Here is a 27,238-nt window from a genome sequence, read left to right as displayed (position 1 = left end):
CACCCTGCTGTCCCTCCCCCCCGTCGTGTCACCTTCCCGACGCCCCCCTGGTGGTCCAGCTGAGGGCCCGGGAACGACCTGCCACTAACCAAAACGGCGCCGGTGGCCTTTAGCCCCTACCATGTGACAGGGGAGAACCAATGGCACCGGTAGCCTCTGTCACATGGTAGGGGCTGAAGGCCACCGGCGCCATTTTGATTAGTGGCAGCCGCCGAACCGGCGGCGGTGGATCGCTGCCGGGCTCCCCGCTGGACCAGGTGTTTTGTGAGTGTTTTTTGGGGGTGGAGGGGGCGAGTGGGGTAGCGGCAGCATGTGGTCCCTGCCCCTGGAGTCGGGGCAAGGCTGAAGGTGCCAAGGGCGCCCAATCCCCTTGCACCGGCCCTGAAGAGGCGGCATGGGGTGTTCAAATTTCCATTCCGACATCTCATTTCCCTTTTCCCACCTCCCCCAAGGTTGCTCTTGTTCAGCTGTGGGAAGAAGGTTTCCGAAGACAAGAGCAATGGGGGAGGGGCGCTCTGGCAAGTAGGTGCAGGGCAGCTGTGTTCTGAGGACCTTTATCACTCTCATCCTCCTGCGTCGGGGGCGCTTGGAGACTAGAGGGTGAGTGCAGGAGTTCTGCGAAGGCAGGTCCTGGGTGGATTCCCTGCAGCACATGCTTGCTGGATGGACCACATGCTGGGTGTCGCTCTGCAGCTGATGTGGACCTTTCTGTGCTCTGTGGCAGAGCTGGATGCAACTGCATCTCCTAGCACAATTCAGACTTTGCACTGGGGCGAGTCGAAAGGGCATGAATTGCCCAAGGATAAACAAAAAAAAAAAAAAAAGGGAAAGAGAAACTTCCTGGACCAGGGTCTGGTAAATCACGGTCCTTTTTTTATATATATATTTTATTAAATTTTTCATATACATACAACATGAACAAATGCAATACATAACACAGTCATGAATATTAAACAATGCTTTGAACACAAACAAAAATGTCACTTCTTGTTCTTCAGTGGCAATATTTAACAATGAGAAATCCCTGTCCCTATCTCACCCCTCCCCCATCCCGCAATTACACCCAGATAGTGTCCATCCTCTGGAACTTGCTCTATGGATAGTCTTCACAATCTGGCTTTGCTGCAAGATGTCACAAAAGTTCACTGGTAATTTAGTACAATCAGAAAATCCTAGAATTTCAAGTCCACTGTAGTCAATGGTACTTTCAGAATGATAACTGTAACAGAAAGCATTAGTACTACTCAAGTGTAAGAGGTAAACAGGGTATCACCTTCTAATAATGGTTGTATATTGCTCCCATATTATTCCTTAAATCGCTTGGAGATATATCTATGTTCTTGAATTTAAAAGAAGATATTGAAAGGATTTGCAGAGCGGCTACTTGGAAATCTTTACACACTTTTGCTAAGCATTACCATTTGTAAGTCCGTGCTCTGGATGGCGACTGTTTTGGCAGTAGTGTTCTTCGAGCAGGACTCTCCAGGTCCCACCCCATTTAGGGCAGCTTAGGTAATTCCCAGCGTTCTGGACTGATCCTGGAATGTACAGGGAAAGGAAAATTGGGTTCTTACCTGCTAATTTTCGTTCCTGTAGTACCAAGGATCAGTCTAGACGCCCGCCCATGGAATCTGGAGAGTCCGTTTGCTATTGTTTTTTTATTCTGCAGAATATTCTCAAGTGGGCAGCATTTACGTTGCATATGGAAGTACTCCCTCCATGTACATAAGTTCCCGAAGTTATGCAGTTTCTTTCATTAGGTGGTTTGATATAGCCATTGGTTCTTATGTTAAGGTTATGATATGTTTCATTCTGCTATGGTATGGATTATACCGAAGGATCGCAGGTGACACACCAGGGTAAGAGGGGGGGTGCCTTTCAGTTTTTTTTCTCTGACTCCATCTGTGGAAAGAGAGACACAACCCAGCGGTCTGGACTGGTACTACAGGAACGAAAATTAGCAGGTAAGACTCAATTTTCCTTTCCTCTTGCTATGGATCCCCGCTTGGGGAAGCTCACCAACTAGCACAAGAAGGCCTCCTCCCATCCCTCCCCCCCCCCCCCCCCCCCCCCACACCTTAACAACTTGAATTCAAAAGTGAAAAATTAAGCATTAGCACTCGAAACCAGCATTTTATACTGAAATATGAACATTAAACCTTCAGCATGAACCCTTTGTTTAATCCACAACTCAAACCTGTGGTTTTGCGATCTTTGTATGTGTGTCCTCATAGGCTTGATTATTGTTCCTTATGCAGGATTCAAACAGATCAATTCAGAGTCAGCCCTGATCTGACAGACCTTCTTGGGGTGGCATCATTTTGTTATTTGGGCGTCGCTTGAGCCGTTCAACCCTCTGCCATTTAGGAACTGTGGCTGCCCGAAATTTAGGAGCTGCTTCAGGAGGTGCAGGGAGCACGAGTGCTAGGCCTGCGTCTTGAAAGGCTACGATGGCGTCCGTCATATTCTTCAGCCGGTAGGTTTTGCCTTCATGTTGAAACGACAGAGCAAACGGGAAGTTCCAGCAATACTTTATCTCTGCACGTCGTAGAGATTGTTACTGGTCTTAGCTCGTACCTCTTTTTTAGAGTACTCGTGGCAAGATCTTGATATACAGCTACTTCCAGGTTGTTCCATGCCCAGGACCTTTTCTTGTGCGCTATTGCTAAAATTCGCTCCTTCTGATTAAAGCTATGGAAGTTGAGGATAATGTCCTGGGTTATGTTTTCGCTGCGGTCCCCTAAAGCCCGGTGCGCGCGGTCGAATTTAATACTGGTGGTTTCAGTTTCTCCTCGCTGTTCGCTCCCAGATGGTAGTTGTGATAGAAGGAACGTGCAGAAGGCTTTTGCGGTGGCCATGCTGTCTGCATATTCTGCAGTTTCAGGAATCCCTCTGAACCGGATATTGTGGCGCTGCGACCTAGTCTCTAGGTCTTCTAGTTTCTCTGCAAGCGTGGTAGTCTCGATTTTATTTTGTGCCAGTTCTGTTATTGCTGAGTCCTGATCATCAATTCGCAGATCCAGTTCATCGACCCTGTGCCCCTAGGGCTAGAAAGCCATCCCGGAGCTTGGAGAACGATGCCAGCAGTTCTTCTTTATGCGTTTTTATTTCGGATTTGAGTTCTGTAAACCATTCTCTCATAATTGACTTTGTGGGTAAGTCGGCTAGAGTCGGTACAAAGACCGTTGTCGCTTGTGGTGAGAGTATTGGGGCTTCAGTCTCCGCCTCTTCCCCCTCTCCCGCCATGCAGTCAGTGATATCAGGTCCTGCTTTTTTTGATTCCACTGCCATTTGTTATGGTTTGGGTGGATTCTCGGGTACTGTTGAGGTGACCACGCCCACAGGGAGGAGCCCTGTGGGGAGCCACAGTACTAGGCTAGACTCGGACACACAAACACAGAGATTGCCTTTTATTATACAGCTGATGTATTCCACCAGAGGTGGCAGTAGTGAGGTAATCCAGAGATAGCAGTCCAGGGATCCTCAGCAGAGGAGACCCTTGCCACAGTGGTAGTATAGGGAAATCCGGTTGTAGGTTCCCAGCGTAGCAGAACTGTAGATGAGACAGACTGGCAAAGTTAGATTACTCACAATAGTTGGTAGCTGTATGATTAGTGATTCCAGCAGGCCAAAGTAGATGGTTCCAGGCACTGAGGCAGGGAGAGCAGGCTCTCGAGGAGCAAGTACCTGATCCCAGTAAGGCACCTGAAAGGAAGCAAAGGGCCCCCGAGGAGCGGGTACCCAGGTTAGAGAAATTACCCCAAAGGGCAGAGAGAGCTTCCAGCGGCAGCAAGGAAGCGGCAGAGTAGCTCAGACCAGAGCAGATCTAGTCCTTGCTAACTCAACGAGCTAGCAAACAAGGGCAGGCTAAATACCCGGATGGCGTGACGTCACTTGAGGGGGACGCCCCCGAGGTTCCCGCCATGACGTGGATAAGAACATGGGTGGCGTGCGCACGCGCACCCTAGGAGGACCTCAGGAGAAACATGGCGTGAGGCTTTGCCATAGCTGTTCTGGGGACGCCGGAGAGAGCGGCTTGCAAATGCGGCAGTGGCCATCTTCCCAAGGCTAGTGGGGAGAGCAGAGAAAAAGGTGAGGCACAAGGGTTGAAGCCATCTGAGACCGACGGATGCAACACCATTCTGGTGAAGGAAAACTTTTGCAAATCGCTTTTTTTCCTTGTAGTCATCAGTCCGGTTTGTTGAGGAGTTCAAGCTTAGTTTGACACTCGTTAGGGTTCGCGTTGCGTGCTGATTCGAGTGATTTATGCGAGGGGTTGTAGGAGCCAAAAGTTTAAGCGGCCATCTTGCCTGGTGGCGCTGAAGTTGCAGTCATAGGTCTGCCAGTTATGGCAGCTTTTGGTACCCAGAGTCTTGGATTATTTGCAAGATCTGAGTTCTGTGCATCTACGCTAGATCTAGGTTCCTGGGCATTTGCACAGATGAGGACTCTTCAGAAAGCACTTCTCTCCCAAAGGAACCCTCGGTGCTACCACTGCATGGGGGCAATTTAGGTTCAGTCTCTCCTGATGACTTTCTCTAGCCAATTGGAGCTGGGTGTAGACCTGGAGATCTCAGGCTAAATGGTAGTGACCATTGATGCCAGACTGAAAGGCTACGGAGCCATTTGCAAAGATCAAGTGGCACAGGGCCGGTGTTCAACGAAGGAGGTGTTGTGGTATATCGCCTTTTGCAAACAGAAACAATTTGCAATTGCTTACTCTTCTTTCTTACATGGTTGCGTGATCAAATGATGAGTCCTATCAGACAGTATGACAATGATAGCTTAGGTTAAGTGACAAAGGGAGTCTCATGGTGTCTCGAGAAACCTAGAAGCTTTTTCCATTGCGTGGAACATCATCGGATGGATCTAGCGGCATCTCATGTTGTCAGCATGGAGAACATTCAGGCAGACATTCTAATTCGATAGGTGCTGGATCCTGAAGACTGGGAGCTAGCAGAAGAGGCAATGGTGCTCATTTGCTCCAGGGAGGGGTATTCTACACCTGGACTTAATGGCATTGAAGCAGAAAGCCAAAGTGTCCCTCTTTTTCATTTGTAGGCGGAAGGTTGGAGCAAAGGAACTCGTTGCACTAGTTCTCCCATGGTCTCGTGGGATTCTGCAGTACATCTTTCCTCCTTGACCATTAATAGGAAGGATGTTAAGGCATACTGAGACACACACAGCAAGAGTGATCCTTATAGCTCTGGAGTGGCCGCATCACCTGTGGTTTGCAGACTTGGTAAATCTGTTGGTGGATGGTCTTCTAAGGCTCGGGCATCTTCCCAAGTTGCTCCTTCAAGGACCAATCTTCTTGGATAAGGTGGCTTACTTTTGTCTTGTGGCTTGGCTTTTGAAAGGAGCTGTATACGATTGAGAGGCTATTCAGAGGAAGTGCTTACCACCTTGTTGCAAGCTAGGAGACCTCCCACTTCTCTGGCTTATGTTAGGATGTGGAAGGGGGATGAGACATGGTGCCTCGGAGAGGGTGTTGCGCCATTTCGACCACCGGTGTCTCATGTTCTGACCTTTATGTAGAATGGTCTCACGAACGGGATTGCATTCAATTTCCTAAGAGTCCAGGTGGCAGGTTTGAGCTTTTTCAGAGGTAAGGCACATGAGAACCATTTTTCTTCGTGTTTTAATGTCAAGTGGAGTGATGATGATACTTCAGGACGTTACATGCTCAAATTCAATTTCTATTCTTCTAAAGTACATTTATTCTGTGATAATATCATGAGTATTGAGTTTACTATTCAATTACAATATCAATGAAGATCAACAAGTGAGGTGATATAATTGAGTATATTTAGATCATATTGTGGATCCTTCAACAGTGTTTAATTTGCGTATTATTTTTGGTTTATGAACCTATTGGGGGCATATATAAAATATAATACAAATATGTTTTGTTTTAAGGGAGGTACAGACCACACATTGGGCTCGCTCAAAGTTATCCAGTATAATTGTGGTAATGTGCATACAGTTGGTTTAATTTAAGTGTCATAAGGTCAATTTGCATAGGCACTGGGTGCTTTGTCATCTTACAGCCTTACAGAGATTGAACAACAGTGGTGGTGGTAGTTGGAATGCTTGGTCTATACAAAACCAGTTGGAAAATTTGTTTTATAATGGTGAAGACGATACTGATCAAACAAGGGGATTTCATTTTACCAGTCCAAGAAGGTTGTTACAATTTGAGGATTGTGCTGTAAACATGGTGGCTGTGTGCAGCTGATTTATTTTCTAACCATGTGAGATTCCATTTGGAAATGCATGGTTGTGAGTGTCCATTTCTAGTTTTGAGAGCCTCTAGATATTCATTTTGAGTCCCAGAATAATTAGTTTCTATGTTCAGTGCCGGCTCTGGTCCTAGCTTGCTTGGAGTTTTAAGATGTCATTTTCTGTCCGTTAACCCATTCTGTATTTGATGATGTTTCTGAGCTTAATGATGCTATGCTGTGGTTTATTTTACGATTATGCTCTTTTATGATTAACACTAAAGATCTTACAGGTTGCTGTAGGCTGGGGAAGAGCTGACAGCAAGTTCAAGAGCTTTGCACGATGAGAAAGCAACATTCTTGCCAGATATTGGGATGGGGGGATTCTACTTGCTGAATCAGCACAAGGGTGTGTTATATCAGAGGGAATCTGTGTCTGTGTCAAGGGAGCAAGTGTGTGTGTGTGTATCTGTGTGAGTGTGTGTGCCAATAAAGTTTCCAGATTCTGAAAATCTCTTTGCGATAGTGTGTGTATGTGTGTCTGTGTGTCTGTCTGTCTGTATGACAGGCATTATTGCTCCTGAAATAGTCCAATAGATCAAGGAATTAAAAAATAAAAAAAGGAAGCAAACTGCCTTCTGTTGTTTGCCACCACCCTTGTCTTGCTCTGAGCAGTGATTAAGAACATAAGAATATAAGAAAATGCCATACTGGGTCAGACCAATGGTCCATCAAGCCCAGCATCCTGTTTCCAACAGTGGCCAATCCACATCCATTATTTATTATTCTTCCTGGTGTCTACATGTTTATTCAAAAAATGCAGTCTTGGTAAAGAAACATTGAACTTTTTCAAAAAGGCTATCCCAGACGAGAGATTAAGGTCTGTACTGTGATCCTCTGAAGGTGGAGCTCACAAACCTGACACTTTTTTTTTTTTTGTTTTTCAGCTTTCTGCAAGGGTGTCATCAGTATTAAAGTTTCAAGATGGCGTTTTCTGACAGGAGGGATGCCCCTGAACTCCCTGACTTTGCACTCCTGAAAAGACTGGCACGAGACCAGCTGATCTATCTACTAGAACAGGTCAGAAATCTGGTCTGTGCTAGGAAAAATGTCAGCATTATATTTTTTCTTTTGCTTGTTGCACCTGGAGCTTGAGCAGATCTAATAAGAGTATAGTGCTTCATGAGATATGACAGACTGTTTATTAGGGGGCTAGCAGCTGTGATTCAGGAAGTGCACATGGAATAGGACCAGCAGATACCCACAAAACATTTGTGGGGCAGTGATGACTGCATCCCCCACCCCCATCTCTGCTTTATCCCAGCATTCTCATCTGCAATTACTTGTATCCTGCTTCCTCCAACGTTCTGGACGGGTTACAAAATCTAGCATTAACAAAATTCAAAAAGAGATACGACAGTAAAATAGTCATAGGCTGCAAAGTATGGCTGAACCTTATTTTGGAAATGCTTGGATGAATAAATCTGTTTTTAATGTTTACTTGAATTCTTTCTGATTTGAGAGAGATCTTATGTTGAGTGGGGCAGAATTCCAGATTTTTGGGCCTACAATAGGAAAAACTCTCTCCTGAGGGATGGCAAGTCGGGTGTTTTGCTGCTGGAATGTCAAGAAGCACTTCATTGGTCTGACCCAGCATGGCAATTTCTTATGTTCTTATTGGATGACCTAAGGTTTCTTGTTGGCGTGAGGAGATGTAAAGTAGCATTCATCCAAGGACTGAAAATGAGGTTGTGGACTCTGGTTAAAATCTTGTACATTATTTGTCTTGCCCCGGGTAGCTAGTGAAGAGCTTCTGGAGTAGGTGTGATGTTTTCCTGGATTCTTGTATTTGTGAGAAGCCTGGCAGCAGAGTTTTGTTCTAGTTGTAAGGATCTGAATGTACTCTGAGGAAGGCCAACTTAAGGGGAGTTATAGTATTCAATACCTGTCAGAAATGAACCCTGTAAGACAGTCAGGAAGTCATCAATGTTGAGAAGAGCTTTGATGTGTCGCAGCTTTCTAAAATTGGCATAGGTTGTCTGGATTACAGATTTGATCTGTGGTTTTAAAGATAGTGCTGGATCAAGATTGACTCCAAGTCTGCATGCAGTTTGTGAGATGGGGATGAGTTGATTGTCAAAGAGAAGGGTAGGTGGATTCTGGTATTTCAGTCTTTATAATGTTCAGTGACTGTTTAAGTGATAGCCAGGCCTTAATGGTGGAGAGATGCAGTGACTAGGTGTTCTTTAGTGGGAAGAAAAACTGGATGTCATCTGCATAGAATCTGTATGACACACCCAATGTAGAGAGTAGGGAACAGAGAGGAGTTGGGTAAATATTGAAGAAAGTGCTTATCCCTCCCCCTCCCCCAGCCTGACCTGAGTGCTCCTTACTTTTGTTTGTCCTACCCTTTTATGCCCAGGAGTTCCTCTGTCTCTGCTCTCACAGCCCCAGTACTTACTGTACCTGCCTCCGGTCCTACAATGGAAGCTTTTTACAACTTACCACTATTGTTTATTTAAAAGTGTGTCCTTCTAAATAGCTAATCTTAATGTCGGACCAAGTGAAAGTCTTTCTGGCAGGACGCTAATTATAAAAATCATCTATTTCCCAGCCTGAAAATGCTGTTCCTTAACTACTGTGTGCATCCAAGGAGGCCAGCAGTAGGAGCAGTGACATCCGTTCATTCTCCTGCTTCAGTAGCGTGAGGGATGAACTGATGTCACAGTTGCTACTGCTGCTCAGCACAAGATGTCTCAGCAGTTAAGTAACGGAGTTCTTATTAAAGTTTGGCAAGCTACCATTCAGACAGGGAGCTTGTCCTGGGGATACTATAAGGCTTCCTTTTAAAAGGTCATTCCTGTTCGTACCCCGGATCTGTCCAGACGAGTGGGGTTTATGCATCCCTACCAGCAGATGAAGGCAGAGAACAAAACCTTTGAGGCACTGCTACATAACCGAGAGAGCCACCTGCAGTCCCTCAGTATTTCTCTGTCTCCAGCAGATGGTAGAGGTGCAAACCTGCAGTCTGATAGTTTAAAAAAAAAAAAGAGAGAGAGAGATTAGTCTAGTGTTAAGCAGAAGATAGAAGATCTGAAGGATGGAGCTCCCAGAGGTGTTAGGTTCCTTCGTGGGCCTTCCCTTTGGTTGAGCAGAGCAAGCAGGGGGTTAGATATCTCCAACCAGACTTGACCCTGGATTACAGGGGAAGGGAAAGCCAGGGGTCACTCCCCGTGAGGGCTTCCCACCCAAGCTGGCCTGCAGCGTCTTAGAGCCCCAGAATCAGGAGAGTATGCCTTCGGGTGTTTTTTTCTGAGGGGCTGGGGAGGCTGTGTGCTTTTTAGGGCTGCTAGTTGGTACGTTCTCCCCGTCGTGAGGCTGCGTCAGCTCAGCATCGGAGTGAGGAGGGATTCGCGTAGCTCCTGCTGTCCGTTCAGCACCCGGGACAGCGGTGGCTTTATTATTTCTCCTGCTCGGTTTATTTTTAGCTGCGAGTTGCACTGTGCGCAGCATCCGTCTCCCGCTGAGCACGGGAAATCCTGTCGGGGCTGCGATGGGGAGGCGCTCTCACCTCAGTGCGGCCCATCTCTGCCCTGCCTTTGTCTCTGGAGGCGAGGGAGCCTAGACAGGTTTCTAGGGGTAGATGCTGCACTCGGGCTGCAGGCCCTGTGCAGGGAGGCCCCCCGGAGGGTCAAAGAGACAGCCATCTTGGCTGCACATGGCAGGAGTCTTGCTATGGATGAGGAAGGCAGGGACTCCCCTCCCCCAGGATTTTGTTTTGCTGATGCATGAGGCCTATTTCACCAGGCAGGAGCTGGTGGCTAAGCGGCCAGCGTCTCGGCTGGCTCGGGGCGAGGCTAGAAGCACCTCAGAGGAAAGAAGGCATTTTGCGCCTGTTGGGTCTAGATTGATCTTTCAGTGACTGTTTTCTCCGAGGATTCTGATGGCACTGATCCGCTGGGCAAGGATCCGCAGGACCCGCAAATGGACCAGGGTGCTGATCAGGGCGCGGATCCGTGAGCTGGGCTGCTGGGGGTCCCGGATGCAGATGAGGTCCCTCTGGCAGAAGGGGATGACCCTAGGGTGGTTAGGTTATTCCAAGGGACGAATTGCAGCCTCATCCCTCAAGTTCTGGAAGAACTGGGGATCAAGGTGGCGCAAGAGGACTCTGACATGGAAGGGGTAAACTGGTGTTGGAGGATCTGCGTGGACTGCCGAGGACATTCCGGTTGCCAAAGCAGGTGAAGAAGCTAATTGACTGGGAGTGGGATTCCCTGGAAGCGGGATTAAAGGTGGCCATGGTTATGGCCAAGTTGTACTCCCTGCTGGAGAGCACCTTGGAGCTGTAAAAGCTGCTGAAGGCGGATGCAGCAGTGTTGGCGGTGACGAAGAAAATGACCATTCCCGTGGTAGGGTCGGCGTCCTTGAAGGATGTCCAGGACCAGAAGCTGGAGATAATGTTGAAGAGGCTGTTTGAGATCTCGGCTCTGAGCTTTAGGGCTGCAGTCTGCATTAGTCTTATGCAGAGGGCTTGTTTGTGCCTGGTGCAGAAGGCATAGGAGAAGGCCTGAAGAACCCTGGTGGATGCTGGCCAGGATGCTCGGTTGGAAGTGGAAGTGGCTTATGTGGCAGATGCCCTCTATGATATGCTTCGCACTTTGGCTAGGAATATGGTGTCCATGGTGGCCACGTGAAAGCTTCTGTGGCTACGCAGTTGGTCAGTGGATGTTTGGTCGAAGGCACAGCTTGTTAATCTCCCTTTTAAAGGACAATTGTTGTTTGGAGAAGACCTTTAAAAACTGATGAAGCATTTGGCAGAGTCTAAAGGGAATAGGTTTCCCGAGGATAAGAAGGGCATTAAGACCTTCCCACCTCGCTGTCACTTCTGCAATATAAGGAATTTCGCGCCAGTAGACATTCTTCCAGCTCTTCGCAGAAGCAAGGTTCAGAAAGACAGCAGTCCTTTCGAAGGACCCGTAGACTGGCCAGAGAAGGTTCTGGACAGGGCTCTGGATGTGCGAAGTCCGCCCAATGAAGGCAGGCTGGTCCACTCCTCCCTCATGACCTTCAGAGGACGGTTATTCTGTTTTTACGAGGAGTGGACCAGAATCACTTCGGATCAGTGGGTGCTGGAAGTAATAAGGGACGGCTATGCATTAGAATATTCTCGGCCCCTTGAAGATGCTTTCATAGTGTCCCATTGTGATTCACCCAGAAAACGGGCAGTGGTGTGGGACACTCTGCTGTGACTGCAGCAATTAGAGGCCATTCTCTCAGTGCCACATGAAGAGCACGGTCGGGGAAGGTATTCCGTGTACTTCATGGTTGCCAAGAAGGAGGGCTCATTTTGGCCCATTCTGGATCTACAAAGAGTCAGTGCGGCATTGCGGGTGCCACACTTTCAGATGGAGACCTTGCGTACAGTGATTGCGGCAAAGTGCAAGGGGGAATTTCTGGCCTCCCTGGTTTGATGGAGGACTTATCTTCATATTCCCATCAGAGCAGACCATCGGAGGTTCCTGCGCTAGGATCTGATGCTAGGATAGTATTTTCAGTTTTGAGTTCTTCCCTTCGGGCTGGCTATGGCACCAAGGACATTCACAAAGGTGCTGGTAGTGGTGGCAGTGGCCCTCAGAAGGGAGGGGACTCTGATCCATCCGTACCTCGATGATTAGCTTATTCAGGCAAAGTCAGAGGTGGAGTGTCTCTGCTCCATTTGGCAAGTGACGGAACACCCGGAGTCCCTGTGCTGGGTGATAAACTTGGTGAAGAGCCAGCTGATACCATCCCAGTCCTTGAATTATCTGGGAGCGAGATTCGACACCCGGATGGGCAGAGTTTTTCTTACCTTGCATCCTCCAGTTCGTAGAATTTGTCCATCTTGGAATCTTAATTTGGTTCTGCGAGTACTGTGTGGTCCTCCTTTCTAGCCTTTACGCAGGGCTTCCTTGAAGGATCGTACCCTGAAGGCAATTTTTCTGGTGGCGATTTGTTCGGCGAGATGGATTTCTGAGCTCCAAGCCTTATCGTGCAGAGAGCCTTTTTTGCAAATTTCTGATGATGGGGTCTGGAGGTTTGCCCAAGGTAGTTTCGACATTTCATTTTAGCCAGACGGTAGAGTTGCTGGGATTTTCTCATCTGACCACCAGTTCTCCCCGTGCGAGGGAACTTCATCTTTTAGAAGTGCATCTGGTTCTCCTAAGATATCTCAAGATGACTAATGGTTTTCGGACCGCAGACTATCTTTTTGTGTTATTCAATGGACCAAAGAAGGGGTTGCAAGACGACAAAGAGTACAATTTCTCATTGGTTGAAGGAGGCATTGTTTTGGCCGATATTGGTAAAGGTCGGTCGGTTCCTGAGGGGGATTGCGGACACATTCCACTAGGGCTCAGGCCGCCTTTTGGGTGGAGCGTCAGCTGGTGTCTCTGCAGGAGATTTGTTGGGCAGCAACGTGGTCCTCTTTGCACACTTTCGCTAGACATTACTGTTTGGATGTCAGGGCCCCAGAGGAGGGCGCCTTTGGGGAAGGTGTACTGAGTGCAGGTCTTTTGGGATCCCATCCAGTGTAAAGGGTCCTGGGTACATCCCACTTGTCTAGACTGATCTGGGGTATGAACAGAAAAGGAAAATTGGTTCTTACCTGATAATTTTCGTTCCTGGAATACCAAAGATCAGTCCAGACTCCCGGCCCATTATGATTATTTTCAAAAAACCTCTTCTGATTTTGGATACAGGATTTAAATTTGTTCTGCAGAATATAATTGTATATAGTTTTTTGATTGTTGGAGATTCAAGATCCCATAGTTCAGGGGTCAGTTTGGTTGGGAGTTCCAACTTGCTCCCCAGCTCTTTTAGAGGAAGAGATCCTGGAGGTTTGGAGGTTGAAAACTTGCCTTGGGTACAGGTCAATACTGAGGGACTGCAGATGGCGCACACTCTGTTATGTAGCAGTGCCTCAAAGGTTTTGTACTCGTCCTCCATCTGCTGGTAGGGATGCATAAATCCACTTGTCTGGACTGATCTGTGGTATTCCAGGAACGAAAATTAGCAGGTAATGATGTTTTGGACTTTTGATATGCCTTAGCCTACCATGCATATGCCTCTGCTTTCGATGATTTGGATCTTTCATCACTGCAGTCTATGACCAGAATATGTCTTATGCAATTTTCCTATACAACTCTTAAAAAGGCACACAGGGCAGTGGTGTGCCCTGTGATGACTCATACAAAAGAAACTTGGGAGTGGGAAATACTGTAATTGGTCACCCAACATCTTATCAGAGCCCATTTAACTCATCTCTTTGTAATTTGCTCAGTTTATTTTCAAAATCAGACTGGGGGAAATAGCTTTAATTTCTTGTGCTCCTCCCTCCCCATTGTCGAGTCACTGCAGATTTAAGTTTTGTCGCATGTAGAAGGCACTGTTACTTTAACTTTTCCAAAATAATTAATCCCTTAAGCAAATGTGGGGTCCTCACTGAAACCTCCTGAAAATAACTTATTGTTATTGATGTATGGTCATTTTTGTACCTTTGTAAGTTGGTTTATTTTTTATTTTTTTTGTTAATATGCCTTTATGTCTTTCAATTTTGTCGATTTTTGTCTTGAAATGATTCATATTGAGGTTTTTTTGTTTTAAATACTCTGCGATGTTGTATTGTTCTTCACTCAGAGTATTTTTATGTTGAGCAGGTTATAACTGTCATCAAACTTCAAATGACCCAACAATTATTAACTGTAGCACAAGATTCATCAGCTGGACAGGGTTGTATAGGGAGGGATAAGCATAAATTCCCAGTAACATGTGTGACTTTTCTTGTAGCTCCCTGGAAAAAAGGACTTGTTCATTGAGCCGGACTTGATGAGCCCGTTGGACCGCATTGCAAATGTCTCCATTCTCAAGGTACTTGAAAGATCCCTGTAGTTTGTGAATAGAGTACTGATACCTCGCAGGGAAGATGTGGTGGTGGGCAGACTGTATGGATCACAGTCTTTATCTGCAGAAAGCTCATAGCAGAATCCCTCACGTTGGTTCCACACGAGAAGCACAACCCCTCCACCAAATACAGAATAAGCAGTCACAAACTATAGTTATTTATTTATTTGTTTGTTTGTTTGTTTTATATACCGACATTCGATATGGAATATCACATCGGTTTACAGAGTAACTCATGGAATAATATGACAACGGTGTCTTATTATTTTTACATAGTAACAGAATGGCTTAATTAACAATTTGGAACTCTCGTTTGATATACAATGTAACAGAGTAACTTATTTAACAATTTGGAAACTATAAAGAGTAACTTATTTAACAAGTTGGAAACTATAAAGAAACTATAAACTATAAAGAGAAATATTCAGACGAAAATTGAATTCTTGACTGCTCCACTCTGCCCTCCCTCCCATCCTGTTCCCTGCAGGAAGGGAGGAGGTTGGGAGAAGCAATAGGAGGGATGGAGCTGGAGTAGGAAGCAGAGTGGCTCTTCCTTGCTCTGCTCTGTACTCTGTGTGCTCCAAGCTCACCTCTCCCCTGCTGTTTCAGGCACATTGCCTAGGAAGGGAGGGGCTAGAACAGGGAACCGAGGGCTTGTTCTCTGCTGCCTGAGATTACGGACACTGGCCAGTAGTCCTTGGGCAGAGCAAAACTGGTGCTGCTCCCAAAATTGCTGCACTTTAAGCTTAGCCCGTGCCTGCCTCATTGCCTAATGGAGGAGCACCCTGGTTAGATAAACGCTGCCCCCACTTTGTAGTGGGCGGATTCCGATGCAGTGAGTCTTTTAATCTAAAGAAATGTAATTTTCATTACTTTTGGACCATTGCAATTTAGGTACAATGTTTAACTTTGGGACACCAATAGACAGTTGGGAATTAGTTATCTTTTTGATAGATTTGCTTATTCTGAATTCTTTTCCTTCGTTTCCATGGTTATAAAGCCTAGCACCTGGCCTTCCACCTTTTTCCTATGCGCAGGTGTTTAAGTACAAGAGCCTATAGCTCTGACTTTTTTGAAAGACTTGAATTGAAATAAGATTTTCTTATGAGTTTTTTCCTCTATATATCTTTCAGCGCTTTGTGCGCAGTCTTTTTTTTTTTTTTTAATATATATAAATTTTGAATTAAAAGAAAAGTCTCTGATGCATGATGTTAGTGAACTTTTGTTTCACGTCTTGCTTTGTTTTGTTTTTGTTTTTTTAATTATTTTAATGTTTCCATTCGGAAGTAAAGCTGAATCCTAGTCTGGTTGATGACTTCTTTCATTTAATATATTTTCTTAATCATTATTTCAGCCCTAGCTCCTTTTGGGGACTTTTTCTGTTTATTGCCTGATGTTTCTAACATTTCTGTCTCTCACAACTTCTCTATCGCTCATCCCTCAAAACTCTTGCATTATGCTGGTGTGTTTGGATATTTTGAACACATTCAGCTCCCTTGATTTTTTTCTCTCTCGGATCTCTTGTTCTGATTCCCTGACCCGGCACCATAAGGTTATGAACAGTGAGAATTGTTTCTGTCAGAATTCTTGTAGGCCTTCACATCATATCTGCCCAGTATTTTCTGGGTTCTTTGTAGTGGTTTGTGCTTTCTAAAAATAGGACATGATCAAACCGTTTAGTCCAATGTCAGCCCTCAAATCTCAAAACAGGTTTTCCTCCTGTAAAACTGCTTCTTAAAAAGATGTACATAAATCAAAGTTTGTCAGGTTAAAGTGACGTTCTGTGTACTCTCTCTTAGCAACATGAAGTGGACAAACTTTACAAACTGGAGAATAAACCAGTTTACAGCAACAGTGACCAGTGAGTTGACTTTAAAGTTGTTCTTTTCCTTTTTACATGACCTCAGAGGTAAATCTTCTTTTTTTTAATTTATAAGCATGGATTTGAATTTTAGATTAATGACTTGCCTTTTCAGATCTGAGCTCAAGGCATGTTTATATTCAGCTGCAAGCCACCCCCATGCCTCTTCTCTTCATTCACATCCTCTAGACTTTATGGATCCACAGTGTTTATCCCACGCCCCTTTGAAATCCTTCACAAAGCGAGAGTAAAACACAGGCATGGCTATAGCAAGGAGCAAAGAAACTTGAGGATGAGGCGGGGAGGTGTGAGTAAGAGAGGGTTATATTGGGCTGGCCTTACTGTGTCATGCAGCCTTTAAGGTGGAGACTAGAGCAGGACGTAGTGCGGCCCATTGAGGGCCCCTGCTGGTAGAGGTCCCGCCTAGCAGCCAATATCGTTAAAGTGTCTGTTTGTACATGAGTCTGTTTGTACATGAGACCTTGGTACATGAGGCATGTACCAAGGTCACAAGAAGCGTCAGTGGGAGAAATGGGATTTGAATCCTGACGTTCCCTGGTTCGTAGCCCACTAAGTTATTCCTCTACTTGCTCTAACTTTCTGTGGTGCTGCTCATAATTTTAGTAATAAACAAAGCCTTGGGTCAGTTCTTATTTATACCCCTCGTAAGTCCAGGCACATGGGTTTTTCATCCTTGCCAGAAGATGGAGACAGAGAAGGAAAGCTTTATGTACACTGCATTACATAGGTTAACGTGCCACTTTGCAGTCCCTCAGTATTTTTCTGTCTCCAGCAAATGGCAGAGGTGCAAAACCTGCAGTTGCCTGGATTGCTGGACAAATGGCTGCTAGGAGTGGGCAGGTCCCTGGTGGGGGCTGTCCTGATCGAGCAGGGGATTGGTGGCCCTTTTTGGTGCTCTAGTCCTTGGCGGAGGAGGGGCTGAAAGCCAACCAGTTTTTCTTTGCTCTGAGGCACAGAAATCCATCGCATTCACATATAAGCATGGGAGCCCTGGCACCTGTTAGTTTATAGTACGTATGCTTATTCAGTGCAGCCACTCCTAATATGATTAGAATGGGTCCTCTTGACCTTTCACATTCTGGTTGCAGGTGATCATCATTTGTGATAGCCGTTTTGTTTTTATTTACTTGCCAAACCTACATAAAAGCCCATGAACAGGGGCCAGCTCTGGGGCTCAGCCTGTAGCACTGCATTGTGGGAGGGGGTGTAGGTTTGGATCCTTCGTCTGTCGGGGGCTGGTTGGGTGTGGGCATGCTGTGGAGGTCCAGAAAGGAAAGACTACTGCTGACCAAAGATTAGTGCTGAGGGTATCCCTTGGAGTTTGCACCCTGATGCCTGTCGTGTGGGGAGCAGTAGAGACCACTGGATGAGAAAAGGGGAAAAAGGGATATAAAACAGCCTATAAAAAGCAAAGGAAGAAGCTGATGTGGGAGCTCTAGCCCTTACATTTTCCAGGGGCACTTGGTCCCTGCGAGCTTGCATTGCATGAAAGTTCTTGGCACTAATCTCTTTGGCTTTCTTGTTTTCAGGTTGTGCTTTTTGATCAGGCCACGGATTAGGCACGTGAAGTACATTGCTGGTGAGTTGAAGATTTTAACAAACCTCATGGCAGCAAAGGGAATGGGGGGTTGCTGGGTACCTGTGCCTTGCATCTGGCTGAGCATATTTTACTTTTAAAGGTGGAGGAGAGTTTTATTTCCAGATGCTACCCAGTCAAAAATAACCCCTAACCGCCCGGCTCCTCCGCCGCCGAGCCTGTCGGATAACCAAGAGTCAGTCTTGCACCCTGCCCTTCCATTAAATTCTTATTAAAGTTTAGAAGCACGTCACTGCTTAGACTCTGATGCAGTGGAGCTCTCTTAGGCTAAAGGTCTCTGGCTCAAGCGAGTTTTAACTTTTGGATATCCAACATCTACTTGCAGTTTTATAATTGGTCACCATTTCTGGAGGTCAAACACTACAGTTGCAAATTGTTGAGAAAATATTGATAATTTTAGAAATTAATTATAATGCTCCTTCATTAGAACAGACGCTCTTCTATCAAGCCTTGATTTTAATAAGCAGAAGTCTTGTCTCTCAAAGATCATTTTGTAGTGTGTTAGCATAGTTAAGTTCTGCCATTTGCTTACCACTGAAAAAATGCATTGGTTCTCTTTAAGTTTTGTGTATAGATGGAATATTGGACTTCCTGCCCCTTCCAGTTCTGGAGTATCTGGGGGTTCTGATGCCCTAAACAATGTAATTGTTCCGTGAGCTAAAAATCTCTGTTCTCAATAAACCCACAACTACATTTCACCCTTACCAACGTGCTCCACTGCAAAGGCAAGGGTCGCGTTAGCCATTTTGGGAGTATAAATGTAATTTATCAGTAAATTGAAAAGCATCCATTTAAATAGGTGAATGCTGGAGAGTCTAACTTGAAAGTTGAAAGTGTCCTAGTTGTAACGATGAACTAATAAAATTGGGAGTTAAGTTTTACCAGGTTTGGTGCTGCCCCTGCTTCTCTCCTCTCCCTCAGGCATGACTTAGTCTCTTCTTCCCTAATTTTCCCTAACTTTCTTCTTTTAAGGTATTGTCAATGCAGATAAAGCAGCCAGGAAGACTCGGAAGTATAAAATAATCTTTAGCCCTCAAAAGGTGAGTTTTTTGTAAGAGCACATATGGTTAGCTCTTACCTGCAAACATTTATTTTGTAAAGTTCTCATTATGTGTACTCGACCTCGCTTGCTGTGTTTCCACACACTGGTGCAGAGAAACTAATAAAAAAAAATTCCCATTCTCTGTCATCTGGAAGCAGGGACAGAAGACTGCGGGATCAGCTCAGGAATCAGAACGGAGCTGGAATTTCTGCATTCCACCCCAGAGCCCCTTTTACTGTATTATCTCCACCAAAGTAGATTATGACTTGTACAAAGCAAACAAGAAGTGTGAGAAGTTTGCTGCCATACGGACGCAACCTAAATTAAACGCTGGAATTTGTTGCCAGAGGATGTGGTTAATGCAGTTAGTGTAGCTGGGTTTAAAAAAGGTTTGGATAAGTTCTTGGAGGAGAAGTCCATTAATGGCTATTAATCAAATTTACTTAGGGAATAGCCACGGCTATTAATTGCATCAGTAACGTGGGATCTTCTTAGTGTTTGGGTACTTGCCAGGTTCTTCTGGCCTGGATTGGCCACTGTTGGAAACAGGATGCTGGGCTTGATGGACCCTTGGTCTGACCCAGTGTGGCATGTTCTTATGTTCTTAAACATTCTCAAGTGTTTTTAACCTATAAAGCAGAACTGTAGGAAGGACACGAGCGTACCTTTTCAAATAAAAGTACTGATTGAGAAGGCTAAGACGCTAGTGTCTCGTGGAATACTAACCCCCAGCTCTCCTGTGTCTCAGCTCTACACTTGTGACATGGTGCTGGAAGAAGAGGGAATCTTTGGAGGTAAGTAAGGATTTGCTCAGCGATTCTTAATATAAAATAGTGCAGGCGTTGGCAACCCCCAGCCCTGGTGCCAGAGTGCAGAAAACATTTGTCGCAGTACCTGCTTCCCCCACACCTCATGCTCAGAGCCAAAGAGCACTGCTTTAAGGGGGCATTGTCTGGCCCTGCCCTGTGCCAGTATCACATGCTTCTCTGGCTTCCAGCACCTGGATACAGTGCTTCCGGGCCAGCCCTGGCAGGAGCTGCCTTTCCAGAGCCTCAATAGTGTCTTAAAAAGCAGGGAAGGAAGGTGGACAGAGAAAGACCCCTGCCCCGAGGGTGAAAGGGAAAGATCACTAGAAGACCCCAACCTGACAACCACTACTGCTGTTGGATTCCTGCATCCTGAGAGACGGAAGCTGTGAGGTAGATACTGATTGTGAACAGACAGAGAGCACCAGATGCGTAAGGGCTCTGAGAGACCAGGAGTGAGCTAAAACTCAAATCCACTTTCCTCCTCCTTCCCGATCCCCTCAGGTTTAGTTGGTCCAGAATTAACATCTGACCAGTAAAGGTTCTGCTGAAACATTCCTGATCCCTGCAATGATACAGGGGGGGAAAAAAAAGGAGAATTTATATTTTTACTCTTCCTGATCTGGCAATGATCCTAATGTTGCTGAGAACCCTCCCAGTCTCAAGAAAGGACGGTGCTTAGCTCCTGGTCCAGACTTTTACCCTATGATCTTAGGCAAAAAGAGGCTGAGGAGCGAGCAGGAGCTGTCTGTGCCTTACAAGACTTTTCACTGAATATACTGAATGGCGTCACGTCCTCTGTGCCACTGCTGGTAAAGTGCTTATGGAAGGGAGGGTATTTTAGTTTACCAGGCTCTGGTGTGTTAGATAAATACTGCATGTGAGGTTGGTTTATTTTACCGCGCTGCGTTGCAATCTCATTTCCATCTCCATTCTCCTCTAATCCTAGACGTGGTATGTGATGAGTGGTATTTCTACCTGCTTCCTCTGGATGATGACATCATCAGCATGGAGCTGCCCGAGTTTTACCGGGACTACTTCCTGGTGAGGAATCTGCTGTCGCCTCGTAAGAGGACGTTTCCCAAATGCATCCGCGCTGCCGACTCTTTGCAAAAGGGATCCCCACGCAATATAGTAACAAAGTAATGACGGCAGAAAAGGGTTTTCCAGCCCACAGTCACGTTCTCACTTTTTTTGTTCTAGTTTAAAAAAAAAAAAAAGAGAGAAATAATTGTGGCGATACCTTGCAGAGAATCTCCCTCCTCCCGCCTCTGACCCTGCTGGGATTCAGTGGCATGAGGGAGGGCAGTCCTGGACAGGGCACAGAGGTACAATGCAGCTGAAAATAACGTGGCCCCATTGTCTCTTCTGCCGCTCCTACCACCATTACCACTGTGGCTCCACTAAGGCGAAGCGATGGCAGTATGGCATCCCCTCCCCCCCCCCTAAAAAAAAAAGAGAAACCAGCCACATTGCCCACCATTCCTCCTGCCATTGTACCCCCTGCCTCTGGAGGAGAAAAGGAAAAAAAAACCTTGAACCGTGTTGCCTCCTCTGCCGCCGTTCTGTCTGCCATTACCACCACCCACCCTTGCCAAGGGAAAAACAGTTGCAGTGCAGACCGGGGACCCTGAAACAGAAACAAAAAATCAGAAGAGCCAGGTATGCTGGTTGGGGGAGGTATGGAGGTGGGGGCCCCCTGCCTGAAGATGCCAGGCCTTGCCGGTGGGAGAAGAGTCACTGAACCCCCTACCACTGCAGAGCTCCACCAGCAGGGTGGCCAGGTCCTGCCAGCCTAAGGAACAGTGAGTGAGGAAAGGGGAACGAATGAGAGGGCGAGGGTAAGAAACGGGAGGAGTGAGTGAGAGAGGCCTGAATGAGAGGGGGGAGGTGGGTGAGAGCAGGGAGAGGAGTGTGAGGAGTAAGAGGAAAAAGGGGTGAGGGGAGGGACGTAGAGCGCAAACATGCATAGAGGGGTGCACTAGCCTGGCATTCCTTCACCCTCCCATGCCCTGGGTGGGGAGGGGGGGGGGATGCTGAGGAAGGGCAGAGGCAGAGGGTAGGATTCTTGCGGGAATGGCAGGGTTGTCAATTTCCTAAAAATATTTGTACGGACATCCTGTGTCTGTGGGAACCTTCCTTCTTCCTTCCGCAGCATTTCAGAGCTCTGAAAAGGGAATTCCCCTCCCTCGTCTAATCAAAGGAGACCTCCCCACACCCCTCTACCCACAACCCTCTTGGTTATTTGAAATTAGGAGAAACAACTGTATATTTCTCTCTCCCACCATCGCTTCAACAAAAATGGTTTCTTTGCAGCTCCCTCGCACTGCTCTAAGATCATGGGTTTGAGCTGGTGAGAGACACACGGTCAGCCAGGTCCGTTCTGTGCCCGAGCCCCTCCAGAGCTACAGACTTGGACCCAGCTCGCCGGTGTGATAGCCATGAGGCCAGCACAAGAAATCTGCCTTTAATTTTGTACCGTTCTTATTTGAATTTCTTTGTAATTGCACAGGAGGGGGACCAGCGATGGATCAGCACTGTGGCAAAAGCTCTGCACGTATTCAATTCTCTCTTTGGACCGTTTGTGAAGACTTATGGGATCGGGAGGTGTGCTAAGGTACAGCCTGTGAGCACAAGGCTTTCAGTGGTGCAGGGTATCCTTGTCTAGTGAACTCTGGGTACTTGGATGAAATTTTATCCTGGCTGAAAGTGTGAAGGGTCGACTCCAACTCTATCTCCTTGGCACCTGCTAGGCTGGAGCAAGCCGTCGCTTCAGTCACGTCAATCCTTGCGCTGGCTGTGGAAGGAGGGTGGTGAGACTTGGTTCAGCGGTTCACAACCTCTTTTTCCCTGACACCCACACTAGATCCAAGGCGGCTGCTTTGAGCATTTTGGAAAGCAGAATATAAATAAATTTGGATTGAATTAGAGAGTCAGTGGATTCACTTGGGTACCATGAAAATATCAGAAAGCTCACCAATAACTGTGCATTTTCCATTCACTAGTGAAAAAGGTAGTGTGAACGCTGTATTTGTCCATTCGAATGGATTCTTTATTGACTTGAGGAAGGCAGCATAGTCCTTGCTAGGCAAAAATGTATTAAGTTAGTGCAATAAAAATATATCATCTGCATCTTATTTACTGACCCTTCTTTCTTCCTGTGGATTTCAGATGATGACACAACCAGAGCTGACAGTTTTCATTAGCTTTAGAAATCTTAATATGCCTCAGCCTGGCTGTCCTGATCTTTAGTCTTGTGACCCACTGAAAGTCTTCTGGGAGTAACCCCAAAGCTCAGAGCAAGATATCTAATGTTCGGAGCCAGTTCTCATCTCTTGAAATATTCCTGCTCAACTAGGATATTTGCTGATCCAGTAAACTTGCTTTTAGCAGGAATATTAATCTCCATCCCCTCTCCTAAGAGTAAAAAGTGAGGACTAGCATGCCTTCCTCACAGTGCTACCAACTCTTAGGATGTAGCGCTCTGCCCTGTGGCACAGGGGACTCTGATTCAAGTGTGCTGTCCTTTGGGGACGGCTGAGGTCAGGTGATGCGTTCAGTCCTGGGCAGGCGTGGAAGATGGGTGCCACTACTATAGCACACTCTGCCAGCCAAAGGAGCCGAGCTGAGAATAAGTCTCAGAGCAGATCTCTCTCTAGTCCTGACCAGCCAGGGTACTTGAGTTGCCCAAACATATCATCTGGGGTCAGGAAGGGTTAAACACCCCCATGCAATCTCTGCCTCTTCCAGAGTGAAAAGGTACTCCAGTCACATCTGAAGCTGGAAACGCTGCCTCTGTTTCCATAAAGGAAAATGTTCCTGCTTTTGGGAAAGAGAGAGAGCTCTGATGCTTCTGGTTTTCTCGTCACCTTTTCTTTCTTTCTTTCTTTCTTTTCTTCTTTAATTAATGCTGTCGCCCTTGAGTTGATTGCATTACAGATGGTAACTCTTGAAGCCTTCCTTGTCTTCAATTGTATTTTTTTAAGACCTCGATTATAATTGTAATCATGAAAGTTATGCTGTTGCTAGTTCATTTCAGTCTGAATAAAAATCTGAAATGTGAAAAACAGATAGATATATATCCAGAATCTCGTTTCTGTTTTCAGTGCCCACCAGGGCCTCAATTTTCTATAAAAGTAAAACATAGTTTGCTGCATCAAGTGTTCTGCTGAGCAGAGGGATCAGTATTAAGATGGGGATAACATGGAGCCTCTTGCCAGAGGTAACAGGGAGGCGATACGGAATCTGCCTGTACGGTAGGCGTTAATATGCCTCTAGCTAGGGGTTTCGTGCCCATGAGAAGATTGGGATTTACGCACTAAGAGGATCAGATGGAGTCTTGGTTGGACGCAGCCTTACCAGCAGGAAGCGCAAGGTGTAACCGAAAAGCAGAATTTCTCATTCCGTGCAGTGGCGGCCCAATAGGCTTGAGAGTGATTGACTAGTTTCTTTTGTTTGGTTATAGATGGTGCATGAAGTGTGGAAGGAACTGGAGGATGAAAATGAAGGTGACCGCAAGGAGAAGAAGCCAGAAGTTGGGCACATCTTTTTGATTGACAGAGGTAGTTTTTAAATGTTTCTGGTCCGGTTGTACAAATCTGTAAAAGACGAGAACTTGCGCCTGAATTCCTCTGGACATGTGAATCAAGGGGCAAGGCAGGGCAATATACTTTATGGGCCAAGTGACTAGGTCAGGCAGCAGCGGTACAGCCCAAGAAAAGTCTGTTGGATAGGCTGCGAGTGAGCTATAAAGGAGGTTGGCAGATGATAATGAACTGGTGGCCAGCATTTGCCATGGTGGTGATGGAAGGGGGTTTCTCCCTCTAGCATCCATGATGAGATACTGGTTTTGTAGGAAGAGAGGGGGCAGCGCTGAACAGTTTTATCATTGGAGAAATCCAAAATGTCTTCATGTATTATCTCTGGAAACATCTACTGCTATAAATTAGTGCTGTATGCCTTGGATATCAGAGCTGCTTAACATTTTACAGCAACTGTTTGGAGGTGAAAGAGTTCAACAATGTTGTCATTTAATGCTGCCTCCAAGTTTTGATAAACAAAAACTCAGAGAAAGCTCAGGGCCAACAGTAAAGGGATTAAGTTTTGGGTTTGAATTACTAGTTCCGCATTGATGGTGGTGAAATGTGATATAACTAATATGTTTGTGTGTTCATCAACCTTGGGATGTGCTTGCACCCCACCCTGAGGTGCTCTGAAAAGGTGTCCTGTAACTAGACTGGATAATAAAATACATTGAAAGATACCCCTTTTAATATTTGTATCCTCTTTCTTTGAAGATGTGGATTATGTTACGCCCCTGTGCTCACAGGTCGTATATGAGGGATTAGTGGATGATATTTTCCGTATCAAATGTGGTAAGTTTTTGGCATTCTTAGATTCTCTTCCTTTTCTTCCCTGATGCCGTCTCTTTGTGCCCAAGTCTGTGGTGGGATTTTCTGCCGTTTTCTTCCTGGATGATCAGTTACCCATGACGAGCTTGGGGCTGTAAGACTGAGCTTACTGTTTTTCCTTCTGCTCCTCCCTCTCCTTCCTTCCGTCACGTCTGTGTCCTCTTGATTCTACCCTCCCCTCAGCACGTGGTCCCGTCACGATAGTCTGCTGGATCCTCCTCACGTCTGCTGTCTCCTCGTTGTGTGTTCCTGGAGCATGCTTTTATCCTTTCCAGCCTGACTACTGGACCTCGCTCTTGTTAGGACTGACTCTTCTGAGACCTCTGTTGACGGATTCTTTTCAGAGCCTTAGTTCTCCCTGTTCTCACTGTCCTTGTCCTCACTCCCTCCTGTTTTCATCATGGCAGCCCACAATGTCTCACACTTTCAGGGCACACTGCTTCTTACATTAACTTGGGCTCATCTTTCTCTCCCGTGATTCTGATTTTTAGCACTTGGAATAATCTCCCTTTCACAGCAACCTCTGTACTTTTTTAGGCTTATCTTAAATTTATCTCTTCTCCGTGTCCTTGTCCTAGTCCCATTCTTCTCTCTAGCCTGCTTTGTGTATTTAAAAGATGTATAGTTTTATTTTCCTTTTGTTAAAGGTTTTGTACAGTGTGCCATAAGAGTACAATATTATTAATAGTATCATTTGTTGCAATGCATACATTAATGGTTTTGTGAATTTAAGCCAGTCCCTTGGTTCAGCCATTTGAATATTCTTCAGCTACTGCCTGTTTAGCTGAACCGTCAAGATGCTTCTCTTATGTTTTTATCTCACCTTGGCTGTTCACGAACCAAAAGGAAGAGAGAGACTCAAGATTCAGTCTGTCCTAAACTTATTCTCTTTTATTTCATTATATAGTACAAGAAAGAACAAGAGGCAATACATTGTTTAGTCTGGGGAAGGCAGTCCGGCATGTACAGAGTACAGCACAAAGGCAGTCCAAAGCACTTCCTACTGACTACCTTTTTATCTCTCTCTTATACACTTTTCCTACTGTAGCTGTGTGCAAAACGTTTGATTTTTGCATTTCTGTTGCTAAGACATTGCTCTGTTCTCTTATCTGCCTCTCTTTCTATCTCACCCACATCCTCTGATTCCCCTTCTGCGCATTCACCAACCAAGCACTCATGTGTCCTCCGAATACAGCGACTTTCCCATGGCTGTGTCTGCAAGATACCCTGTTAGCACCTTCAAGTTAGACAGGGCACAAGTTAACAATTCTTTTGGAGCTGGCTAGGCTCAAAGACTGTTAGCCAATAAGCCAATAGCCCCAGTATTGCTGAGAATATTGCTGACTCTCTACAATATCTGTAAAGTGCTGTACATGAGTTAATGTCTATTGCTGAATTTCTTCTCCCTGAGGGACTGGGGACCTTGTAGGATCTCTGTATATAACTTGGCTATTCAGGAAGTACTACTAGAAATTCCTGCTTCTCGGCTTGCAGGAAAAGGCCATGCTTTGCATTGTAATGCCGGATGACGATGGATGGACTACAAGTGTTTCTGGCAGGGCTTAGCCAAACATTAGTCCATACTTGCTTCTTGGCTTAACCACCAGTGTATCACCCTATCAGGCAGGAGATCTTGAGTTTAGGGGAAAATCACTCTTCCTGTTTCTTGGGATTTGCAGGAATTGTAATGCAGAAGGGGCTTAAAAATGAAAATGCATCTGCTGAGCATCTTCAGTATCACCCATTGCCATGGAGATTATGTAATATGGGAGGGGGAACATAAGGTCCGGGTCCTATATAAACTTCCCTTGGTTTGCTGGTCTCATCCTGTGGCAGCACGAGTAGAGGTTCAGGTGACGTCGAGCACCGCATTAACACTTCTCTGTCAATGTTACAGTTGTGGTTAGAGGAACTGGGCTCCATATCCAGCTACAAACTTACAGCTCCCTGCTAGAGTTTACATTTAGAGAGATCAAAAACAAATATAGAAGAAAAGAGAATTATTCTAACTGTTCAAATTGTTTTCAACAGGAAGTGTAGAATTTGGTCCTGATGTCACGTCTTCTGATAAGAGCATAAAAGTTCTGCTAAACGCTCAGGATAAGGTGCGTTGCTATATATATATTTGTTTTTTTCGGTGTGGCAGGTACCGCCTATACATTTAGACTTCCACTTCAGTCAGCACCGGAGCTGGAATCTGGCACCAGCTGAGGATTTGTCCCCTATTTTATTATTCCCCCCCCCCCCCCCCCCCCACCTCCCTCATCAACCACAGTCATTTCCAGAACCAGCCTAATACGGACCCTAAGTCTGGCCACTGGGGATCGTGAATGCTGTAATA

The 27,238-nt window shown here is 45.9% G+C and overlaps 1 protein-coding gene across 3 annotated transcripts in view; it reads left to right on the top strand.

Moving 5' to 3' along the window:
* Positions 1–130: 130 nt before the first annotated feature.
* Positions 131–27,238, top strand: part of VPS33B (VPS33B late endosome and lysosome associated) — a 65,321-nt gene continuing 38,213 nt past the window's right edge. For 2 of the 3 annotated variants that reach the window (XM_029574480.1, XM_029574478.1), the window contains exons 1-12: positions 131–264; positions 7,169–7,301; positions 14,046–14,126; positions 15,959–16,020; positions 17,571–17,620; positions 18,611–18,678; positions 19,429–19,474; positions 20,436–20,530; positions 21,999–22,103; positions 23,952–24,048; positions 24,784–24,861; positions 26,929–27,002. In XM_029574480.1, coding sequence (XP_029430340.1) covers positions 7,206–7,301; positions 14,046–14,126; positions 15,959–16,020; positions 17,571–17,620; positions 18,611–18,678; positions 19,429–19,474; positions 20,436–20,530; positions 21,999–22,103; positions 23,952–24,048; positions 24,784–24,861; positions 26,929–27,002 — 852 coding nt within the window. In that variant the 5' untranslated portion in view covers positions 131–264; positions 7,169–7,205. Of the gene's footprint in view, positions 265–473; positions 601–7,168; positions 7,302–14,045; positions 14,127–15,958; positions 16,021–17,570; positions 17,621–18,610; positions 18,679–19,428; positions 19,475–20,435; positions 20,531–21,998; positions 22,104–23,951; positions 24,049–24,783; positions 24,862–26,928; positions 27,003–27,238 lie in introns of those variants that run through there. The other variant, XM_029574479.1, reaches the window with a different exon arrangement.

Source organism: Rhinatrema bivittatum, chromosome 13, assembly GCF_901001135.1.
Source record: "Rhinatrema bivittatum chromosome 13, aRhiBiv1.1, whole genome shotgun sequence".
In the NCBI taxonomy this organism is placed as follows: Eukaryota; Metazoa; Chordata; class Amphibia; order Gymnophiona; family Rhinatrematidae; genus Rhinatrema; species Rhinatrema bivittatum.
This window is presented reverse-complemented; position numbering and strand designations above follow the sequence as displayed.